This window comes from Chinchilla lanigera, unplaced genomic scaffold, assembly GCF_000276665.1.
Source record: "Chinchilla lanigera isolate Chin_1 unplaced genomic scaffold, ChiLan1.0 scaffold00094, whole genome shotgun sequence".
NCBI lineage: Eukaryota > Metazoa > Chordata > Mammalia > Rodentia > Chinchillidae > Chinchilla > Chinchilla lanigera.
The window spans coordinates 7,090,153-7,108,835 of record NW_004955495.1 but is presented as its reverse complement, the minus strand read 5'-3'; the positions used below and the strand labels follow the sequence as shown (position 1 = coordinate 7,108,835).

At 58.6% G+C, this 18,683-nt stretch overlaps 2 protein-coding genes across 3 annotated transcripts in view; one reads left to right on the top strand and one right to left on the bottom strand.

The window, feature by feature from the left end:
* Positions 1-6,086: 6,086 nt before the first annotated feature.
* Positions 6,087-9,220, top strand: Fgf22 (fibroblast growth factor 22). The gene is made up of 3 exons (XM_005406031.2): positions 6,087-6,355; positions 8,131-8,234; positions 8,333-9,220. Exons 1-3 carry the CDS (start codon positions 6,142-6,144, stop codon positions 8,525-8,527), a joined length of 513 nt encoding a protein of 170 aa, XP_005406088.1. The 5' UTR covers positions 6,087-6,141; the 3' UTR covers positions 8,528-9,220.
* Positions 9,221-10,393: 1,173 nt separating this feature from the next.
* Rnf126 (ring finger protein 126) overlaps positions 10,394-18,683 on the bottom strand; it is a 14,491-nt gene continuing 6,201 nt past the window's right edge. For both annotated transcript variants that reach the window (XM_013505310.1, XM_005406028.2), the window contains exons 2-9: positions 13,442-13,500; positions 13,044-13,107; positions 12,534-12,778; positions 11,969-12,037; positions 11,822-11,891; positions 11,345-11,438; positions 11,129-11,244; positions 10,394-10,993 (exon numbers count right to left, since the gene is read on the bottom strand). In XM_013505310.1, the coding sequence (XP_013360764.1) occupies positions 10,844-10,993; positions 11,129-11,244; positions 11,345-11,438; positions 11,822-11,891; positions 11,969-12,037; positions 12,534-12,778; positions 13,044-13,107; positions 13,442-13,500 (867 nt within the window). In that variant the 3' untranslated portion in view covers positions 10,394-10,843. The remainder of the gene's footprint in view (positions 10,994-11,128; positions 11,245-11,344; positions 11,439-11,821; positions 11,892-11,968; positions 12,038-12,533; positions 12,779-13,043; positions 13,108-13,441; positions 13,501-18,683) is intronic.

Here is an 18,683-nt window from a genome sequence, read left to right as displayed (position 1 = left end):
AAAAAAAACAAAAAAAATTTTAAAAAAGAGAGAGGAAGGAGGAAAGGAAAGAAAGGACAAAAAAAATAGAAGGATAAAATGGAAAGGAAGCTTTTATAAATAAGGACGGGAATAGAGGTTAAAGGGAGGGAAGGAGAATGGGGAAAAAAAAGAAGGAAGATATATCATGTACAGGCACAAATTTCTTATGATGAGTGTGATCATTATGTATATTTAAAATGTACCAATAAAAAAATTTAAAAATATAAAGTGTACTCACCTAATAATTAGGATGGCATTCTGCAGTAAGATTCCTGTCCACACCCTTCATTGATCCAACAGGATGGGCAATGGATTGTTACTACCTTCATTTTATTGTGGAGGAACCTGAGGTTCAGAGAGGTCAGTAAAGTGACCCAAAGATGCACAGCATAGACTGTAGAGAGTTTAAAGGGAAAGTACAGGTCTGTCTGACTCTCAGCTGAAAGGCCAAGTGACAGCGGGGCCTCAGCTTTCCTGAATATTTTCTTCATCCACTCTCTCAGGCCTCAGTTTATCCAATAATCCCCAAGCATCCAAGAACAGGGGCAAAATGGACCAAGAAGCACAGATTAAATTGGGCATCTGACAAAAGGAATGAGAGGATCCCTGGAGCCCAGATCCATCTCCACCTTCCACGGGACTCTGCTCAGGGGAAGCCAGGGTCTGGAAGGCATGCCCATCTAGTGTGTGGTATGGGAAACTGAGGCCCACAAGGGGGCACTCTACCATGTGAGGGATCTGGCTGAGGGACAGCTGGGGAGACTGCAAGTGCAAAGGCCCTGGGGCAGGGGCTTGCAGCAAACTGGAAGAACTGAACTGAGTTGGGTGGGAGGAAAAGCACAGATACTACCGAGGGCTAAGGGACCACACACACTGGCCTTCCTCCACCCAAGCTGCCACTGTCCCCAGTGACTGCATTTCCATTTCCCCACCAGCCCAGGGGAGGGTGGTGCCTGCAAACAGCGCATTCCAGGCAATGCTGCCCACGCTGCCTGCCCACGGTGATGCCACTGGGCAGGAATGCGTCTGGCAGACAGCAGCAGCCACCCTCACCTGCCCAGCTCACCCCAGGATGCCTGCAGCACTGTATGACTTCAGATCTGGCTCAGCCCTGGGTCACCTTCCTGACCTCCAGACTGAATCAGCAGGGCCTGCTCCCCAGGGCCTAGAAACACCCCTCACACCCGTGGGCTACCAGAGCTGGGCCATGGGTGGAAGTTAAGACTTCCGGAGTCTTTCTCTATTCCTTTAGCCTCAGATTCCTCTTCTATTTAATCTATTAATTTGTTTTGATTTTTATGAGACAGGGTCTTGCTATGTAGTCCAGGCTGGCCTTGAACTCACAACGATCCTCCTGCCTCAGCCTCCTGAATGCTGGGAGGACAGGTGTGTGCCACCACGCCTGGCTTTCCTCTTGCACATGATTAATCCCCGAACCAGTATCCCCCTTAGCAAAGCTATTCTCTTCTCAGTTCCCATGCAAAGCTGCCCACAACAGCCCTGAGGAGCCCTGTCTGTGCCAACCTGTCTTGGATGCAGCTTCCTGGGTGTGAGTTCATTGTATTTCTCTTCTTCTTTTTTTTCAGACAGAGTCTCAAAGTGTAGTATAGTTGTCCTTGAACTGGTTGAGTTGTCCAGGCTGGTTTTGAACTCACAATCCTCTAGTCTCAGCCTCCCCGGTGCTGGGATTGCAGGCGTGCGCCACCACGCCCGGCTTTTTCATTGTATTCCTTTGTGGGTTATTGTCAACCAGTCAGTGTATGACACCTGTTTTTCCACTTCTGATGGTGAGCTCAGATTTCCACATAAACCTTAAGGAAGAGAGACACGAACACACGAGCCCGGTCAGGCCGGAGAGAACTAAAATGAGGAATGTAGCTGGGTGTGGTGGCTCACGCCTGTCACCTCAGCACTTGTGAGGCTGAGGCAGGAGGATCATAAGTTTGAGTCCAGCCTGGGCAACTTAGTAATACCCTGGCTCAAAAAATAAATAAAAAAGGGCTGGAGATGGTTTTCAGTGCAAAGGTCCTGGATTTAGTCCCCAGTACTGAGAAACAGAAGTCCGCCAGGCATGGAATCTGGTTCCCAGGGTGCTGGAACAAACTGCCAAAGACATAATTTAAACTGATAGAAATTTGTTCTCTCATATTTCTAGAGAAGTTCTGGGTCAGTGTCATTGGGCTGAGACACAGGCCCATGCAGGGCTGTGCTGCAGCCTGAGACTTCAAGAAAGGTTCTGTTGCTGGGCACAGTGGCACACTCCTGTAATCCCAGCACTTGGGAGGCTGAGACAGGAGGATCGTTGTGAGTTGAGACCAGCCTGGGCTACAAAGTGAGCGCAAGGCCAGCCTGAACTGCATAGTGAGACCCTGTCTCAAAAAGCGCCCCCCTAAAAAAAAGAAAGGAAGGTTCCCTTGCCTCTCCTGTGTGTGGGGCTCCAGGAGTCCCTGGCCCTGTGCCCAGGACACCGTAGCCTGCACTGTCTCATGGCCATGTCCTCTTCTCTCTGAAAAGTCTGCCTTTGTTGTGGTGACACACACCTATCATCCCAGTGAACTGGGAAGCTGAGGCAGGAGGATCACAAGTTGGAGCCCAGGCTGGGTAACTTAGTGACTTAAGCAAGACCCTGTCTCACAAAAAAATAAAAAACAAAAAGGGCTGGTGATATGGAGTGTAAAGACCCTGGGTTTAACCCACGGTGCTAGGACGGGGGATTCAGATCAGCAAATTTTCTCACACTGAACACATCTATGACCAGGTGTCCTGGGAAGAGTAACAGAGCATATCAGCCCCCATAGTCTCCTGGAATCCCTAGAGCCCTTCCTAGAATGTCCACCAGGGCGATTCCTTGGTCTGTTGGCCCTGACTCAGTGTTGCTTGGGAGACTTATCCATGCTGTGTGTAGTGAAGTCTTTTTCATGGCTATGTAGTATTCTGGTGTTAGACTTTGTGGCAATACATTTACCCATTCTTGTGTGGATGGAAAGAAGAAAGAATGTAAAGAATTGAGGAGCCTGGGGCAGGGTATGCAGGTGTTCAATAAATGATTCTTGTTCTTTTAACTTTTCTGTAAGCTTGAAGTGCTTCAAAAATTCACCAAAAGGCTGGTGGTGTAGTTGAGCAGTAGAGAATAAGATGCCCAATGGAGGCCAAGGGCTCCATCCTTAGCATAAAATAAATCATTATTGGCCAGGCACAGTGGCACATAGTTGTAATCAGGAGGCTGAGGCAGGAGGATCTCCAGTTTGAGGCCAGCCAGGGTAACTTAACAAAGACCATGTCTCAAAATAAAAAGTAAAAAGGGCTGGGGATATAGTTCAGTGGAAGACCTGACTTCAATCACTTGTACTGAAAAAACTAAAAGAAAAGTAAAAGGAAAGAAAAAAAATCACAAGGAAATACCACTTTAACCCCACCAGCAGGGCTATCATTCCAGTAATAAGTGGGAGATAATGTGGAGAAATCAGAACGCTGTGCTTTGCCGGGAATGAAGAATTGTGTGGCCATGGTCATGAAAAACAGAGTGGCAGCTCCTCAAAAGGCTAAAACCTGCTGGGCGTGGTGGCGCACGCCTGTAATCCCAGCACTCAGGAGGCTGAGGCAGGAAGATCGTTGCGAGTTCAAGGCCAGCCTGGGCTACAAAGTGAGCTCAAGGCCAGCCTGAACTGCATAGCGAGACCCTGTGTCAAAAAAAACAAAAACAAAAAAAGGCTACAAACTGCCATGTGATCTGGCATTTCACCTCCTGGACAGATATGTATCCAAGAGAAAGAAAAACACAGCTGCACAAAGACTTGGACATAGATGTTCAGAGCAGCACAATCCACAACAGCCAAGGTGGAAACGGCCCCAGTGTCCATGGAGCGGGGAGTGGACACGCACAGCAAGGGCCATCCACAAGCACTGGGACAGCGCTCAGCCAGGAAAAGGGAGAGTCTGTGACGATCGCCACACTGTGGATGGACCTTGAGGTCACCATGCTCAGAGACACCGGACACAGAGGACACACAGTGTGGGCTCCATGGACAGGAAATGCTCAGGACAGGTGACTCCAGAAGTAACAAGAAAACGCCCCCCAGGCCAATACACTTCAGTGTTTCTTGGTTGCCCGGGTGATAGGTCCAGTTGCAGTTCTGGCTGCTTCTGTTTCCTAGAAACGGCTGGTCACTGTGATGCACATTGTATAGACCAATCCCCAACTGACAAGCCATTCTGTCTCTGTACTTCCTGATTGCTTATCCTACATAAGCCCTGGACCCCCAGAGATCAGGGCCTGATATTCTGGGAAGGATTTTGATCAGTGCTCATCAATGTAAAAAAATCTGCCTCCCAATCCTGGATGTCGTTTCGGTGCTTCTGCTTGCCGTTGCGCGGAGGCAGGAAGTGCACTCAGGGCACTGGGGTTGGGAAGGGAGGGGTGAGTATTCACGGGGATGGACAGGGCTTCTTTCAGGATGATGGAATCTTCTGGAATTAGAGATGGTGGCTGTACAGCCTTGTGAGTGCATTAATGACCCCAAATTGTCCACTTTAAGTGGGTGATCTGTATGGTATGAAGGTTGTATTTCAATAAAGAATTTGCCTCAGACACCTGGGGTGTGTCCGGGTTGAAGAATGTCCTGTGGGGTGCAGGTGGGGACACTTCAGGGTGGGCCGCTTCATGGAGGGGTAACGTATTGCCCAGCGTGTCACCTGATGACATCCCTTTCCTGACCCACCTCGCAGGTGCACAGCGAGTGTGGACATCAGGGAGGACCCTGGGACTTCTCGGGTGCTGCCTCAGGGTGCAATGTTGGATCTAGGCCCAGGGACCCAGCAACATTCAGACCTGGTCCCGGAAACAGAGCGATCACCCAGTTCCAGAGCGACCTGCAATCAGGAAGCGCCAGGATCCCCTGAGCCACTGGAAAGGAATCCTGACGTCTGGCAGGACTGGTTGCCCTCCTGAGGGCTCCCCAAAAGGGCAAGCTCTCTGGCAGCTCACCCCGCTGCTATTTAAAGCTGCTGCCCCGGGCTGGGAACTGGAATCCTGGATGAGCCCCGCCCAGTAAAGGGCGTTGTTGCCTCACTCAGCCTCAGTTTCCCTGCCTGACGTTGACTCCTCTTGGCTCTGTGTCTCTGTCTCAGCCCCTAGAACATGCGGGTGATGAGGGTGGGCCGTGGGGCCGAGTGGGTACAGTGCGCATGTGAATGGGACTGCTGGGGCCCTGCAGTTTGACCCTCACCTGGATGGCTCCTCTGTCCCTCCAGCCCATGCTGGGGAGGCGAGTGCCACCTGGAAAGTGCAGTTCAGGTCTGGGCCACCACCAACTGACACGCAGGCTGGAACCTTCCACCTCCACCTCACTACTTGCCTCAGCCTCCCCAGTGGCTGGGGTGACAGGAGTGTGCCACCATACCTAGCGCTGTCACCTCTCTCTGTCCAACACCGTCTCTGTCCCGTAACCTTTTCTGTCTCTGTTTATGCTTGTCTCTCCTTCTTTCTGTCTCCTCACCTTTCTCTGTTTTGTTTGTTCGTTTGGTTTTTTGAGACAGGGTTGCACTAGGTAGTTCAGGGTGGCCTTGAATTCACTACGAAGCACAGGTTGGCCTCGAACTCCCAGGGATCCTCCGGTCTCAGCCTCCAGAGTGCTAGGATAACAGGTGTGCGCCACCAAGTCCAGCATTGTCTCCATTCTTTGTTCTTTTCCTCCTGTCTCTGTCTCTTGTCTTTGTGTTTCTCTGTCATCTCTGTCCCTCTGTGTCTTTCTGGTCTGTCTCTCTGGTCTCTCTCTCCCTCCTGCCGCCCCCACCTCATCCCCACCCCCACCCGCACCCCCATCCCCACCCCGCCTCCGCATAACCCAGGCCTGAGCCCGCCACCGCCTCTCGGACCTCGCTTTCAGCCCCGGGAAACAAACAAACACGCAAACACGCCAAGGGCTGTCACTAGGACCGCACGATGGCCCCGCCCCCTATCCTTCTCTGCAACCCTATTGGCCTGCCAAGGCCCACCCCCGCTCTCTGGCCCCGCCCCACGGCTCCCCATTGGCCGTGCGCTGTCACTCGGAGCCCCGCCCCGGGCGCGCAGGGCTAAGCGGCGGACGCGGAGGCAAGAGCGCGCGGCCAGCCGAAAGGGCCATGCGCCGCCGCCTCTGGCTGGGTCTGGCCTGGCTGCTGCTGGCCCGAGCACCCGGCGCCGCGGGGACCCCGAGCGCATCGCGCAGACCGCGCAGCTACCCGCATCTGGAGGGCGACGTGCGCTGGCGGCGGCTCTTCTCCTCCACCCACTTCTTCCTGCGCGTGGACCCCAGCGGCCGCGTGCTGGGGACCCGCTGGCGCGATGGCCAAGACAGTGAGTGCGGTGGGGCAGGGATGCACGGGGCACGCGACAGCAGCAAGGGCAGCGCTGAGCCTGTCACCCTCCACCCTCGCTGTTAGATGGGTGTGCCACCCACGGGAGAGGGTGGGCAGTCAGGCCGCGGCTCCACTGCATAGAAGGGGCTGTGAGGGGGGCTGCATAGAGGGGCTGTGCCTGAAGTGCTGCGAGTCCAGCCGGTCCAGAGATAGGCTCTGACCAGGAGCAGTGGCATACACCCGCCCTACCAGCACTCTGGGAGACTGAGGCAGGAAGATGTAGACTTGAGCCTAACCTGGGTAAAAGTAGCAACTTAGTTAGCAAAACCCTGTCTCAAAAAGTAAGAAAAAAAAAAAAAGTAAAGTAGGGCTGGGGATGGCACTCAGTGTCAAGGTCCTGGGTTCCATCCCTAGCACCAAAAAAAGCAAAGATGGGCACCAAACTCTGGACTTTCTGAAATAAAGCCAGGCCCTGGGTTCTTTTCAGACCCCACCGCCCGCTGGAAGCTGAGGAAACAGGCTCAGGGTCTCTCCGGGGCCAGCGGAGCTGGGCCTCTGTCCTCCTCTGCCCCTCTTGCTGGGTTCTGCCCAGAAGCATAGGCCCGCAGTGTTTGTGGTGTGTTGTGGCTAGAAGGGGCCAGGCCGGAGAGGAGGCAGCTGGGTACCTGGGCACCAGGGCTGGCAGGAGCTGGGCAGGGGGCACACTCAGGGCTTGAATCACCACACACCACCAGGCCGGTAATCACCCTGCCCCTCCCAAGCCTTTCATCTGGGGCCCCAAGGCCCTCAATTAGGGTGCACACGACCAGGGCAGTGACAGGGGACTGGCCGGGCAGGTCCAGCGGTGGTGGCATGGCCAGGCGGGGTGGCCTCAGGCTGGGGGAGACAGCTGGTTGTGTCAGGTCACCTGGGATGGTCACTACTGTAAGTCTTGGTTTCCCCATCTGGACAGGGGGGTGACAGATGATAGACAGCTCTGTGGGTGGAGCTTGGGGTTCTTTAAGTAACTCAGGGGTTATTTATTGGGTTTTCTTGTGCAGTGCTGGACACAGGATGAAGTGGTGACTGAGATGGCCTCCCTCATGGGGCTCCCAGCGCAAAGGGGAGCAATGTCCTCATTTCAGAGGAGCCATGTGGGGTACAAAGAAAGAGAGTGGGAAGGTGGCCAACAGCGCCATCTGGGACACAGGGGCCTCTGAGGAAGTGGCTCAATCGAGCCTCTGCGTACCTGGATGAGAAATGGCAGGTGCGAAGGTCCTGAGGTGACAGAGCAGAGTGGCCCTGGGGCAGTGTAGACCATAACTGGCTGCCCCACAGGGCTTCAGTCCTGCAGGTCCAGAGTGAGGAGCAGAGGGTGGAGACGGGTCCAGACAAAGCCCCTGTGCCCTCAGGAACTGAGGGTGGTGGGTGGCTCCTTCCTGAACCCACTCTGCTGGACTGTGAGCTGGCCCTGGTCCCTGGGAGGCACGCCTTTGGCAAGCTTTCCTTACCGATGTTGGCTTGCATGGCACAGGTATGGGGGTACAGGACGCCCACCTCACCAAAGTGGGAAGCCGGCTCCCAAGGCCAAGTATGCTACCTACTCCTGGTCTCATCCAGTAGGTCTCTGCCTGCCACCACCATTCACCCCCTAGGGTAGCTCAGGGACACCTGTCGTAGTTCCTGAGCGTCCCCACCCAACTTGTGATGCACACAGCAGGTGCTTGGGAAACGGGGTCCCGGGAAGGGAAGGGACCCCCAGGCTAGCTTCTCTGACCCCACCCTTCCACGCAGGCGTGGTTGAGATCCGTTCGGTCCGCGTGGGCGCTGTGGCCATCAAGGCCGTGCACTCAGGCTTCTACGTGGCCATGAACCGCAGGGGCCGCCTGTATGGGTCGGTGAGTACCAAGGGATGGCGGTGGGCACAGTGGCCTGACCGGTGCTGTGGGGTGTAATGGGTTGGGCAGCGCATCCCGGCTCACGCCCTGCCCCGCAGCGGGCCTACTCTGTGGACTGTAGGTTCCTGGAGCGCATCGAGGAGAACGGATACAACACCTACGCCTCGCTGCGCTGGCGCCACCGGGGCCGGCCCATGTTCCTGGCACTGGACGGACGCGGGGCCCCCCGGCGAGGCAGCCGGACGTGGCGGCACCAGCTGTCCACCCACTTCCTCCCTGTGCTGGTCTCCTGAGGGTCGCGCTGCATGCGGGTCCGGAGCTGGGCAGCGAGTGAGGGGCTACCTGTCCTTCTACTCATTCCCATCTTAAGCTTTAATAGGTCTCTACTGTGTGCCAGGCACTAGGGGCACAAAGAGGTCCCCCACAGCAAGGCGCGGCCTTGGGGAGCTGCCTCTGGGGGCGGCAGAAGCCAGTTATACCCGTGTGTCGGGAGGAGGGGCTGAAGGTCAAGGCCAGCGTCAGATCTGGGAAGGCTCCTGGAACCACAGTGGACGTAGCTTGGGGGCAGGGACACACCAGAGTCGGAGAGCGCTGGGGACAGGGTGTCAGGAGGACGCGGGTGTGCAAGCTGCCAAGGCAGAGGACACGGGGCCCGGGAACCGTGAGACAGTGATGGAGGCTGCACCCATGAGGTGAGCCAGGCCACAGCCACCTCCCAATGCTGAGCCGGAGGATGCCTCACATGGACAAAGAGACTGCGGATGGGAAGGGATGGACCCTGAGGGGGGCCATCCTGACCACCCGGGACCAGTGTTCCCCAGGGTTCCCCGAGAGGGCATGGGAGGGGGAGGCTGACGACGCAGTGCTGCTGGCTCTGCAGAGGGAGGAAGGGGCCTCGAGCTGAGGGCTGCGGGCTGGGGCGGGAGCCCCCGGGGAGAACAGCCCTGGGAGGCCCCAGAAAGTTGGGTAATAAACATTACAAACCATCCAGCATGCGGTCACCTGTCGTGGCGCAAGGACACACGGGCCCGAAGGCCTTGGGGATGCGCAGACTCGGAGCCTCCTGGCTCTTGCCGGGTGGGCAGGCCGAGCAGGCTGGCTGAGGGGCTGGCTCTGTGCCTGGTGGGCCTGGACCTCAGAATCTCACACCTGGGCAGTGTCCCGTCTGTTAACTGGCTCTCCGTATCTCCGAGGTGTCTCTGGCTCTTGCCGTAGATTTCCCTTCTGGCTGGCTCCTTCCCCACACGGTTGGCTGGCAGCTTTAAGCCGTGACAGTGCACAGAAATCAAACCTCATCTTCCCAAAAACCGTGCAACTCAGAGCCCCATTTTCCACCAGAAATGAGGCCCAGCATGACTATGCTTGGTAGTTCAGTAGCGAGGCAGAGGAAGAGGGCGACTGACAACCTGCCTGGGGCTTCACTGGATGCTGTCATGAATTGGCGCCAGCCTGGTAGCTGGAGATGCACGTCCAGAAGCTCATGTTCCAAAGCTCATGATGACCCAGGACAGTCACCCATCTTGGCGCCTTTGATCTCTGCCAAGCACTGCTTTGATCCCAGGCTCTGGGGTTGCAGTGTGACCATCCACGGGGTATGCACCGTGGTCAATCGAGCCCCAGCCACTGCTCTCTGCGACCTCTTGGGACATCTGGCAGGGCTGCTCTGCTGCAGCCAGGATGCGTGAGGTGCAGGTGCCCAGCTCTTCAGGTCAGCATGGACACAGAATGACGCTTGTCGTAGCGCCGACCCCCATGAACAGAGAGCGGGGACAGGTGTGGCTGCTCCTCCCGATGGGCGGCGGTGGCACTCAGCCATCCATCCTTCTGCATCACCTTGACCTGGGGCCACGACTCTAGGACTCTCAAGATTGAGACCGCCAGTGCCACCGCGGCCCCTAAGCCCCAGCCAGAAGCAAGTTCCCCAACCAGCCAGCTTCACCCTCCGCTGGCCCCACAGGCAACCAGTGGAGCTGCCTGTGTGGGGTCTGCAGACGGCCCGACCTGCTGCTGGGTTCAGCCCCAGGACACTGCCATCCTGGTGACGCTTCCTTGGCCTTTTCGCCCCCAGCTTCCCTCTGTGGTACAGTAAACCCCCCAACTGGTGGCACCCGGACCCAGCCAGCCACACCGGGGCAGAAGGAACACACCAAACCACCGGCTCCTCGAGTAGGTGTATTTTAAATAGCTTTCAAGATACACATATTTCTCCTTTTAGAAAACGTCTGTGGAGCAGTTTTGTTCCTGGTTCTGCCGGTCACCCTGTGGTCCCGAGCCGGCGCAGGCTGTGGGTTGCAGACGGGCCCTGGGCCAGTCCTGGTGAGCAGCTCCACCCGGCCTCTCCACAGATCATGCCCGGCCGCGTGTGAGCCAAAACGTCCATTTATTTCAAAGCAGTAATAATTTAAAATCATAAAAACCATTCTGCCGTGAACACCTGGAGGGTGAGGTTAGAGACAGGACAGGAGCCGGGCCCTCGCTCGAGCAGCAGGGCCTGTGTCCCTCGGGCGCGTCCCAGCTCTGGTCCCTGGGGGGCGGTCCCCTCGGCGCAGCCTGGGTGCCGTGTGCTGTGGCAACGACGGGAAGCGCTGAGTGTCCCTGCGGCCGGTGGCTCAGGAGTTGCTCGTGGCATTCTCATTGCTGGGTGAGCTGGAGGACGAGGACGACGACGAGGACGAGAAGCTCACACCACTCAGGCCCGGGGGGTTTGTGGCCGTGTTCTGTCCCGTGAGGCTCTTGCGGCAGACGGGGCAGCTGTCGTGCTTTGTGGGAAGAAAGCCGAAGATGGGGGGTCAGGCTTGGGGCCCGCAGCCTGCACAGGAATGCGCTAGAAGCAGGGCGGAGCCAGGGGAACCCTGGCCTGGGAAGAGACGGGCGTGGTCAATGGCCCTGCTCACCTGCTCCAGCCAGGGCACAATGCAGCCATCGTGGAACAGGTGGTTGCAGGGCAGCTGCCGCACACTCTCACCCAGCGCGTAGTCGTCCTTACACACGGGGCACTCGAGTCCGGAGCCTGTGGGAAATGGGATGAGGCAGGGAGGGCCGCGGGCCCCTAGGTTCTGGCTGTGGCCGGCCCAACCCCGTGCACAGGCTCCTAGGCAGACCAGCCGTACCTACGTGCTCCTCGGTGACAGGGATGGTGGGCAGGGCCTGGATCTTCTCCTTGTCCGCAGGCGGGGGGCCCGTGTTCTCAAACTGGTTGAGGAGCTGAAAGACAAGAGGACAGTGCCGGGAGCTCCTCGGGGACGGGGGCGGGGCTTGCTCCTGAGGGGCGCAGGCCGCCTTTCGCAGCCGGTGGCTGCAGGACCTGCAAAAGCACCGGGGCTACATTTGTCCTGGCTGCCACGAGGTCTCCAGTCCCAAAGAGGCCCCACAGGCACCCTACTGCCCCTCCCCACCGGTCGCCCCACCCCCGGGGTCTGAAGGCCCCACTTCAGGAGAGGTGGGGGCCCAGGGGGCAGGCAAGAGGGTATTTGGCAAGCTGGGTGGCTTTACAACACACTCCAAGGGACACCAGAAACAGGCAGGAGGCCAGGCAGGGCCTCCGAGGCACATCCCTGGGCTCTGTGGGACTCTGGGTTAGGGGCTACCTGTGTGATGATGGCGTCCAGGCCGTTGGCCCCCCAGGCATAGTCCATCGGATTTGAGTGCAGGACGCCCCTGGGTGGCGAGAGGCTGGGTCAGGAGGCTGGGGCGGGCAGCGGAACAGGGGACGGGATGCCCTAACCTCTACTCACCAGGGGCCCAGGCCCAGGTTGGGGATGGTGGCTGGGGTGATGATGCCATTGACGAGCTGCTGGATGATCCTGGAAAAGAGTGAGCGACAGGCCCGTCATGACAGAAACCAGCACAGATGGCTGGCCTGCAGGAGATGCAGAGGGAGCGGCTGTCACCAGCTTTCAGGTGAGCAGTGTGGGTTGATTTTTAAGACAGGGTTGCTCTATGTCATCCAGGCCAGCCTTGAACTCATTATGTAGTCCCAGCTGATCTCAAACTTCTGAGTCTCCTGTCTCAGTCTCGCAAGTGCTGGGATCCCAGGTGTGCGCCACCACACCCAGCTAAGGTGACTCTTTCAAAGGGATAAGGCAGAACCCAGCCAAGTGTCCCTCAGACCCAGCTCTACCAAGGCTAGGACATGCGTGGGAGCCAGGTGTGCTGAGGGCTGTTTTCCCTCAGGCCCCAGAACATGCCCCGCTTGGGGTGGGGTGAGGAGACTGGGGTCCTCCCTTGGGGTGGAGGACAGAGCATGTGCCCACCTCCTAGCCACTGAGAGGGCCCTCTCCAGTCACCCCAGCCCCTCACCCTTCCAGCGTGGGGACACCCTCGTGCCGGCCGGTAGCCCGCCTGGCGGTAAGGCGGGCGCGGGGCTGCCGGGTGCCATGCCGGTGCCGGGACTGATGCTCTCTCTCCCGCCGGCCCTCAGGGTCCCTGCTGTCGTCAGCCTGCGCCCCAGGAGGGAACGTGGGGATCTCAAAGCTGTCATCAAAGATGCCGAAAGCGAACTGTCCATAGCCCTGGGGCAGCGTGAACAGATGCTGGTCCACGTTCTAAGGAGAGGGGGCACAGGGGACAGGCCTTGAGCTTGCATGGTCTTTGGGGCACCGTGGGCACAGAGGCGAGGCCAGGGCAGTCAAGGGGCCAGACCCACAGGTAGAGCCCCCGATACCACCTCCACCTCCCCGGTCCGCGGCTCCAGGGCTGGGGCTCCGAATCCCAGAGCAGAGATGGTTGGACAGAGCTCACCCAGAAGGCAGAGCCCGGGCAGATCTCGGACAGGGCAGAGTGCTGGGGATCACGGGAGCTCTGACTCACCTCAAAGGGCTGCCGGCTCTGGTCGGTGGGGGCTGTGGACGGGGCGGAGCTGTTCTCTGTATTCCTGCAGAAACAGCGCCTGTCAGCAACGCCAGGCACCTCCCCACCAGGCACAGGGCCGCCCTGCACCCGCTCCTGTTCCCGTCTCAGTGGTCAGGCCAGAGGTGGCAAATCCCCAGGGTGACCTAGAAGGTCCCAGGAACTAAACATCTGAGGCCTCACAGCAGCTCTGCTGTCATACATGCCCCTCCCATAAAGATAAGCGTCCCCCATTCTCAACACAGAGACACGGACCAGGCTGGGGGAGGGGAGCCACGATGAGGCCACACCCCCACTCCAGCCTCCCTGCTGCTGGCTCCAGCCCTGCCAGTTCTCCAGCCTCCATACGGGGCAGCTACCTGGTCTCTTCCGGAAGCTCCTCGATGAAGCCCGACTCGCATCTTGGACAGATGTAGTCCTGTGGGGGAGAGCCGGGCAGGGTCAGCGTGTGCCCACTGCAACCCGCTCTCTGCAGGGTCCCGTCCAGCCAGCAGCACGTGACAGCTGCTCCCTACGATGGGGCCCAGGGGACACAAGTGCTGCTGGCCACACTGGGTAAGGGCAGCGTGACAGCAGTGTCCTTGGGCTCAGCAGTTCCAGGTGAGGCAGTCTCCTCCAGCAGGTCTCCCCGCCCAGGAGACTGGACTCAGCACAGCTCCCACCATGACACAAGGTCTCAGTGCAGCCGCAGCATCACAGGGACTCCAGAGCCCCATATGCAGCCCTTCCTGGGAGCCAGGTGAGCTGAAGCCAGAGGAGTGTGGAGGACATAAGCCGCGCGCGCGCGCGCACACACACACACACACACACACACACACACACACACACACACACACACACACACCAGGGGCTGTCAGCACGTGGGCGGCGCTCAGGCAGTGTCTGGCGGGGTCACCTCTGGGGCATGTGCGCACACAGAGCCAGGCAGAGGCCGGAGGTGTTTCTACCCGAAGGCTGAGGAGACCCCTGTGCACCCTGAGCTCTGGGGATGTGGACGCTGCCTGACCCTGACAGCCAGCAGGCTGCGTGTGGCACACATCCACCCAGCCTGTGCCTGCGACCAACAAGGGCAGGTGTGGAAGGACAGGTGGTGACCTTGTCCAAGGGCAGCTGAATGGGCAGGGTAGCCTATGCAGGACCCCTGGAGGCTGGCAAAGGCTGGGGGCCAAGACCATGTGGAATTCTTTTTTTTTTTTTTTTTTTTTTTCCCAGTACCAGGAATCGAACTCACGACCTTGTGCTTGGGGGCGCTGTGCCGCTGAGCTAAATCCCCAGCCCCCCATGAGGAATTCTTACAACATCACCAGACATGGGCATGTGTGCTGAGAATGATAAGGTGAGAGGGCCATAAGTTCCAGCCCAGCACAGGCAACTTAGCGACTTACTGAGATCCTACCTCAAAAATTTAAAAGGGGGCTGGGGATGTAGCTCAGTGCTAAGCAACTGGTTTGAATCGCCATACTGGGGGAAAAAAAAAAAAAGGGCAAATGACTATGCCTGGTAATGTGGCAATGTATGCTTATGATCCCAGCCACTTGGGAGGCTGAGGCAGGAAGACAGCAAGTTCCTGCTAAGCCTGAGCAACTTAGGGAGATCTTGTTTCAAAGTAAAAATTACAAAAGCTCAGTGGCAGAACTAAACCCAGCATGCACAAGGTCCTGGCTTCTACCCCTAGCAGCAGCACTTAAAAACAAAGGGAAGAGGAATGGGGCATCCAGACGGATACTCCTCCAAAGCCGCCCACACTGGGCAACAAACATGCAAGCAATTCCCTAACACCACTAGCCACAGGGAGATGCTAGGTGACTCAGGTGGCCTGGGATGGCTGCCAGGGCTAGGACGGGCTTCCCAGGCTACTGGTTCCCCACACAGCAGGGGTCAGAGGTCAGGTAGTGCTAGTCCTCTGAGGACCAGCTGCAACCCTCTCCTAGGCACACCTGGCCTGGCACAGCTCCCAAGTAGCCCACTTGGGCTATGGCTCAAGGGTTGGCTTGGTCTCCAAAAACCAGGTAGCCTCCTCCTCCCAGTCAACGAGGGCCACTTGGTGCTGTGGCCTATGCTACCTGTGGGCACAGAGATTCCCCAAATCCCCACACTGCCCTATCTGCACCGACTGTGAGTGTCCCCAGGCTTCTACCAGCCCCCAGGGCTGGGGATATAGCTCAGTGGCACAAGTGCCTGCCTGGCAAGTACAAGGTCCTGAGTTCGATTCCCAGTACCAAAAAAAACACCAAAAAACACAACAAAATAAAGCAAAAATAATACAAGCCCCCAATGCTCTTCTCAGTCCACATATGGCCCAGACCCAGCTGCTCTCACCACGGAGAGACCTAATCAGAGGCGGCTTGCATCTGTGCCTTGCACTGCCTGGGCCCACCAGTGGCCTGTCTCCTTGCCATGCCAGCTGCCACGTAGCCTGTCATCTCTGCTCGACTGTCCTCCCCCAGGTGTCTGCCTGCCCACCTCCTTCCGGAACTCACGTTCAGGGGTCACCCTGCACCTCCTGACCACCCATCAAGGCGACAGCTCCCAGCTGTGAGCTATGGGTGGGACCAAGACCCTGCCAAGTGCAGTCCCAGGCAACCTCATCTCCCAGGGGGCACGCATCTGCCACTCTTCACTCAGGGAGCCCTGGCACAGCATACACAGTGAGGGCCAGGCATGGGGGGAAACTGAGGTGAGAGCTGAGTAGCAGGTTGGCTCCAAATGACCACTGGTAACAGCAACATTCCCCTCTGTGTGCACGTGTGACTGCGGCCACACAGCCCCCAGGACCCCTGGGGAAGCCTTGACTGCAACTGGCTGGGTGCACACACTGTTCCCGCACACCTCACATCTGCACCTGATGCCAGCCAGTGGGAGGGCAGGAGAATGGAGCCATGGCCCACACTCACGGCACTGGGTGGGATGCGCCCATCACATACTCCAGGCCGGCGGACACACTGGCCCAGGGCGCCTGGCTCCTCTGCACAGGCCCTTCCCAGGCTGGTGAGTACCACGGATGGGCCTGGGACGCTGCTGTGCTGCTGCTGTCCAGGAGCCTCAGAGGCAGAGCGCTCTGGTGTCCCCGGATGCCCCCTCCCCGCAAGCAGGCAGGTCCGGAAGCAGCAATCTTGGGTGGGAGAAATTTGGCCAAACTCACCCACCCCAACACACATCCCGTGGTTCCCTGGCATCTCTAATGCTCAATCCACCACTCAACCTTGCCCTCCCAGGCCTCCACAGGGACAGCTGCTATGAACAGGGGTGGGCAGTCACTGCATAGCATTCAGTGTGACACAAGACACACCAGGCAAGCAGTGACCCAAGAGCTGATGGAAGGAGTGAGGGGGGAGGCAGCCAAGGCCCAGAAAGAGCTCAGTGACAATGACAATAGCAGCCCATACTGCCCAGTGGCTCACGGCTGGCTGCCTCTCTCCACCCCACTCAATGTCCAACAGAGTGGCCCAGATACCCACCGCCCCGTCTGCACTCATACAGCTCTGGGAGAGAAGGCAGGCCTGTCACAGGAGACAACAGGTGCCACCTCCAGTGGGGAGCTGGGCACCTGGAACGGGGCCCTCATGGCATACTCAGGCTGTAAGCCCTATAACCACCTTTCAGGGAGTGCAGGTGCATCCACCGGCCACATGGATCCAATGCACATGCAGTAGAGGGTTCCTCTACCCACCCTGGGAAGCCAGCTCACGGGGCCCCGTGTCCACACCCCACTTCACACCAGTGCACCCTGGGATGCAGCAGGTACAGGCCCTCATATCTCACCTGAGTGCAGCCTCCACTCAAACAGGCCTGTCTAGTTTGGGCTCCCACACCCTGATTCAGCCGAGCCGGCCTTCCGGGAGCACCCAGGCATTCCACCACCGCCTCTCGCAGCCCCAGCCCCAGTCTAGCTGTGAGCACAGCTCCTGCTGAGGACACTGTCACAGGCAAGTCACAGGCTGGGCACCGACACAGGGTGATCCCAGCGAAACCCTGGGGAGCAGTGTTTGGCCCCCCTGCAGCCCAGGGTTCCTAAGAAGGCAGCCAGTTCCTGTCACAGCCAGCAGCTGGTGTTTCGTGAAAAGCAGCATCACAGCAACCACAGCGTGGGCAAGTCCCCCCTTCAAGGTGCGGGTGGCAATGGGACTTTCCCAGACTAAGAACAGCCCTCCCAGAGCACGCTACAGCTCCGACACACAGCCTGCTACCAGCTCAGCCCTGCTCCAAGCTCCTGGCAGCAGTCCCCTCATGCCCTCCCCACCACCCCATGCTCTTAAATTAACCAACGTTTCTCATTAAACATTTGTCACTCCCTGGCTAGCCTGTAAGCCCTGTAAGGGCAAAGGCCATGCTGGATCACTGCGACCAGAGGAAGGTCCTCACGGGCTCAGGCACCATTTGTTGGTGCAGGTCAGGGTCCTTCTCACCCAAGGCTACAGGGCCAGGAGTGGCCACACCATGCGAGGACCCAGCACCATGCTGAGTCCAGGAAAGAGACCAAGAACGCCAAGACACTGGGGCCTGGTCAGCTCTGCGCACTCGCTCCGCAGAGCCGCAGGCTGGGTGGTATCCTGGAGTTCCAGCCCCTGCAGCTGCACTGCCAATCTCAGCTTCCAGAGCCTACACCACACCCCCAGATTTTATTTCTCCCTCCTACTGGTCCTGGTCCTGTTCTCCTCCCCAAGCCCAACTCCAACACTCTCGTTCTCCGCCAGAACCTGATAGGCTCCTCCCCTGAGGTCCCTCCTCCCAGGGAACACCACAGCCTCCCTGGTAAGGAGGGGGTGCAAACCCTCACAGCCCTGGCCTTTTCCCCGGCTGTGAGCTCCAGAATACCCCCACCCTTCCATCTCACTGCGGGTGGCAGGGAGTGAACATCAGGACCACGTGCTGCCTGAAGCCACCCTCGGTGTTCCCACCCGAAACGCAGAAATGAGTTGGATTAAATGGCCACTCTCTCAGGCAACCTGGGGAACAGGGGCCGAAACTGCAGGTGACCAGGCCCGCTTCAGACGCACTGAGAATCCGGTGACAGGGGCCTGGAACAGCGCCTGCGGGAAGCACCCCCCACGCACACCAGGTGCCGGCAGGCCAGCCTGAGAAACACTATCTAAAGGAAGAGGAAGCACCCTAGGGACCGCAAGGCGGCCCCTGCGCCAGAAGGCCGCCTTTCGCCACCTGGAGGGCAGGCAGTGCAGCCCAGCGCCTGAGAAGCGATCCCTCGGCCTCCGAGCGCCCGGCAAGAGCGGGTCTGGCCGTGAACACCTGCCTCGCGCAGTTGTGGGACCCGGGTCCAGCGCCTGGAGCTGCGGGCCTCAGCCTGCGTCTCTGAACGCAAAGAGGCGGCGGCGAGGCCCCTGAGGACACAGCGGCGAAGCGCGCACCAGAAGCCCGGCCCGGCGCGCGGAGCTCGGCCCCGGAGCTCAGCCGGGTCCGCCGGCCCACGGCCTCCCCGCCGAGGGTCCCGCGGCAATGCCCACGCCGATCCTCCCCGCGGCGCTCCCAACCCGCCCACCCAGCTCTCGGCCTGCCCGGCCTCCGCTTCCCCGCCTGCGATGCCAAGCTCGCTGCACCCAGAGTTCACGCGAGCCTGCGGGTTGCCGGGCCGCCCGCTTCCTGCCC

What these genes read in the sequence shown, in the direction of transcription:
- Fgf22 (XM_005406031.2), top strand. Translation starts at nt 6,142, where the DNA reads ATGCGCCGCCGCCTCTGGCTGGGTCTGGCCTGGCTGCTGCTGGCCCGA. An exon ending in CTGGCGCGATGGCCAAGACA is followed by an intron (nt 6,356 to 8,130) that starts GTGAGTGCGGTG and finishes CCTTCCACGCAG; the next exon opens with GCGTGGTTGAGATCCGTTCG. An exon ending in GGGGCCGCCTGTATGGGTCG is followed by an intron (nt 8,235 to 8,332) that starts GTGAGTACCAAG and finishes CCTGCCCCGCAG; the next exon opens with CGGGCCTACTCTGTGGACTG.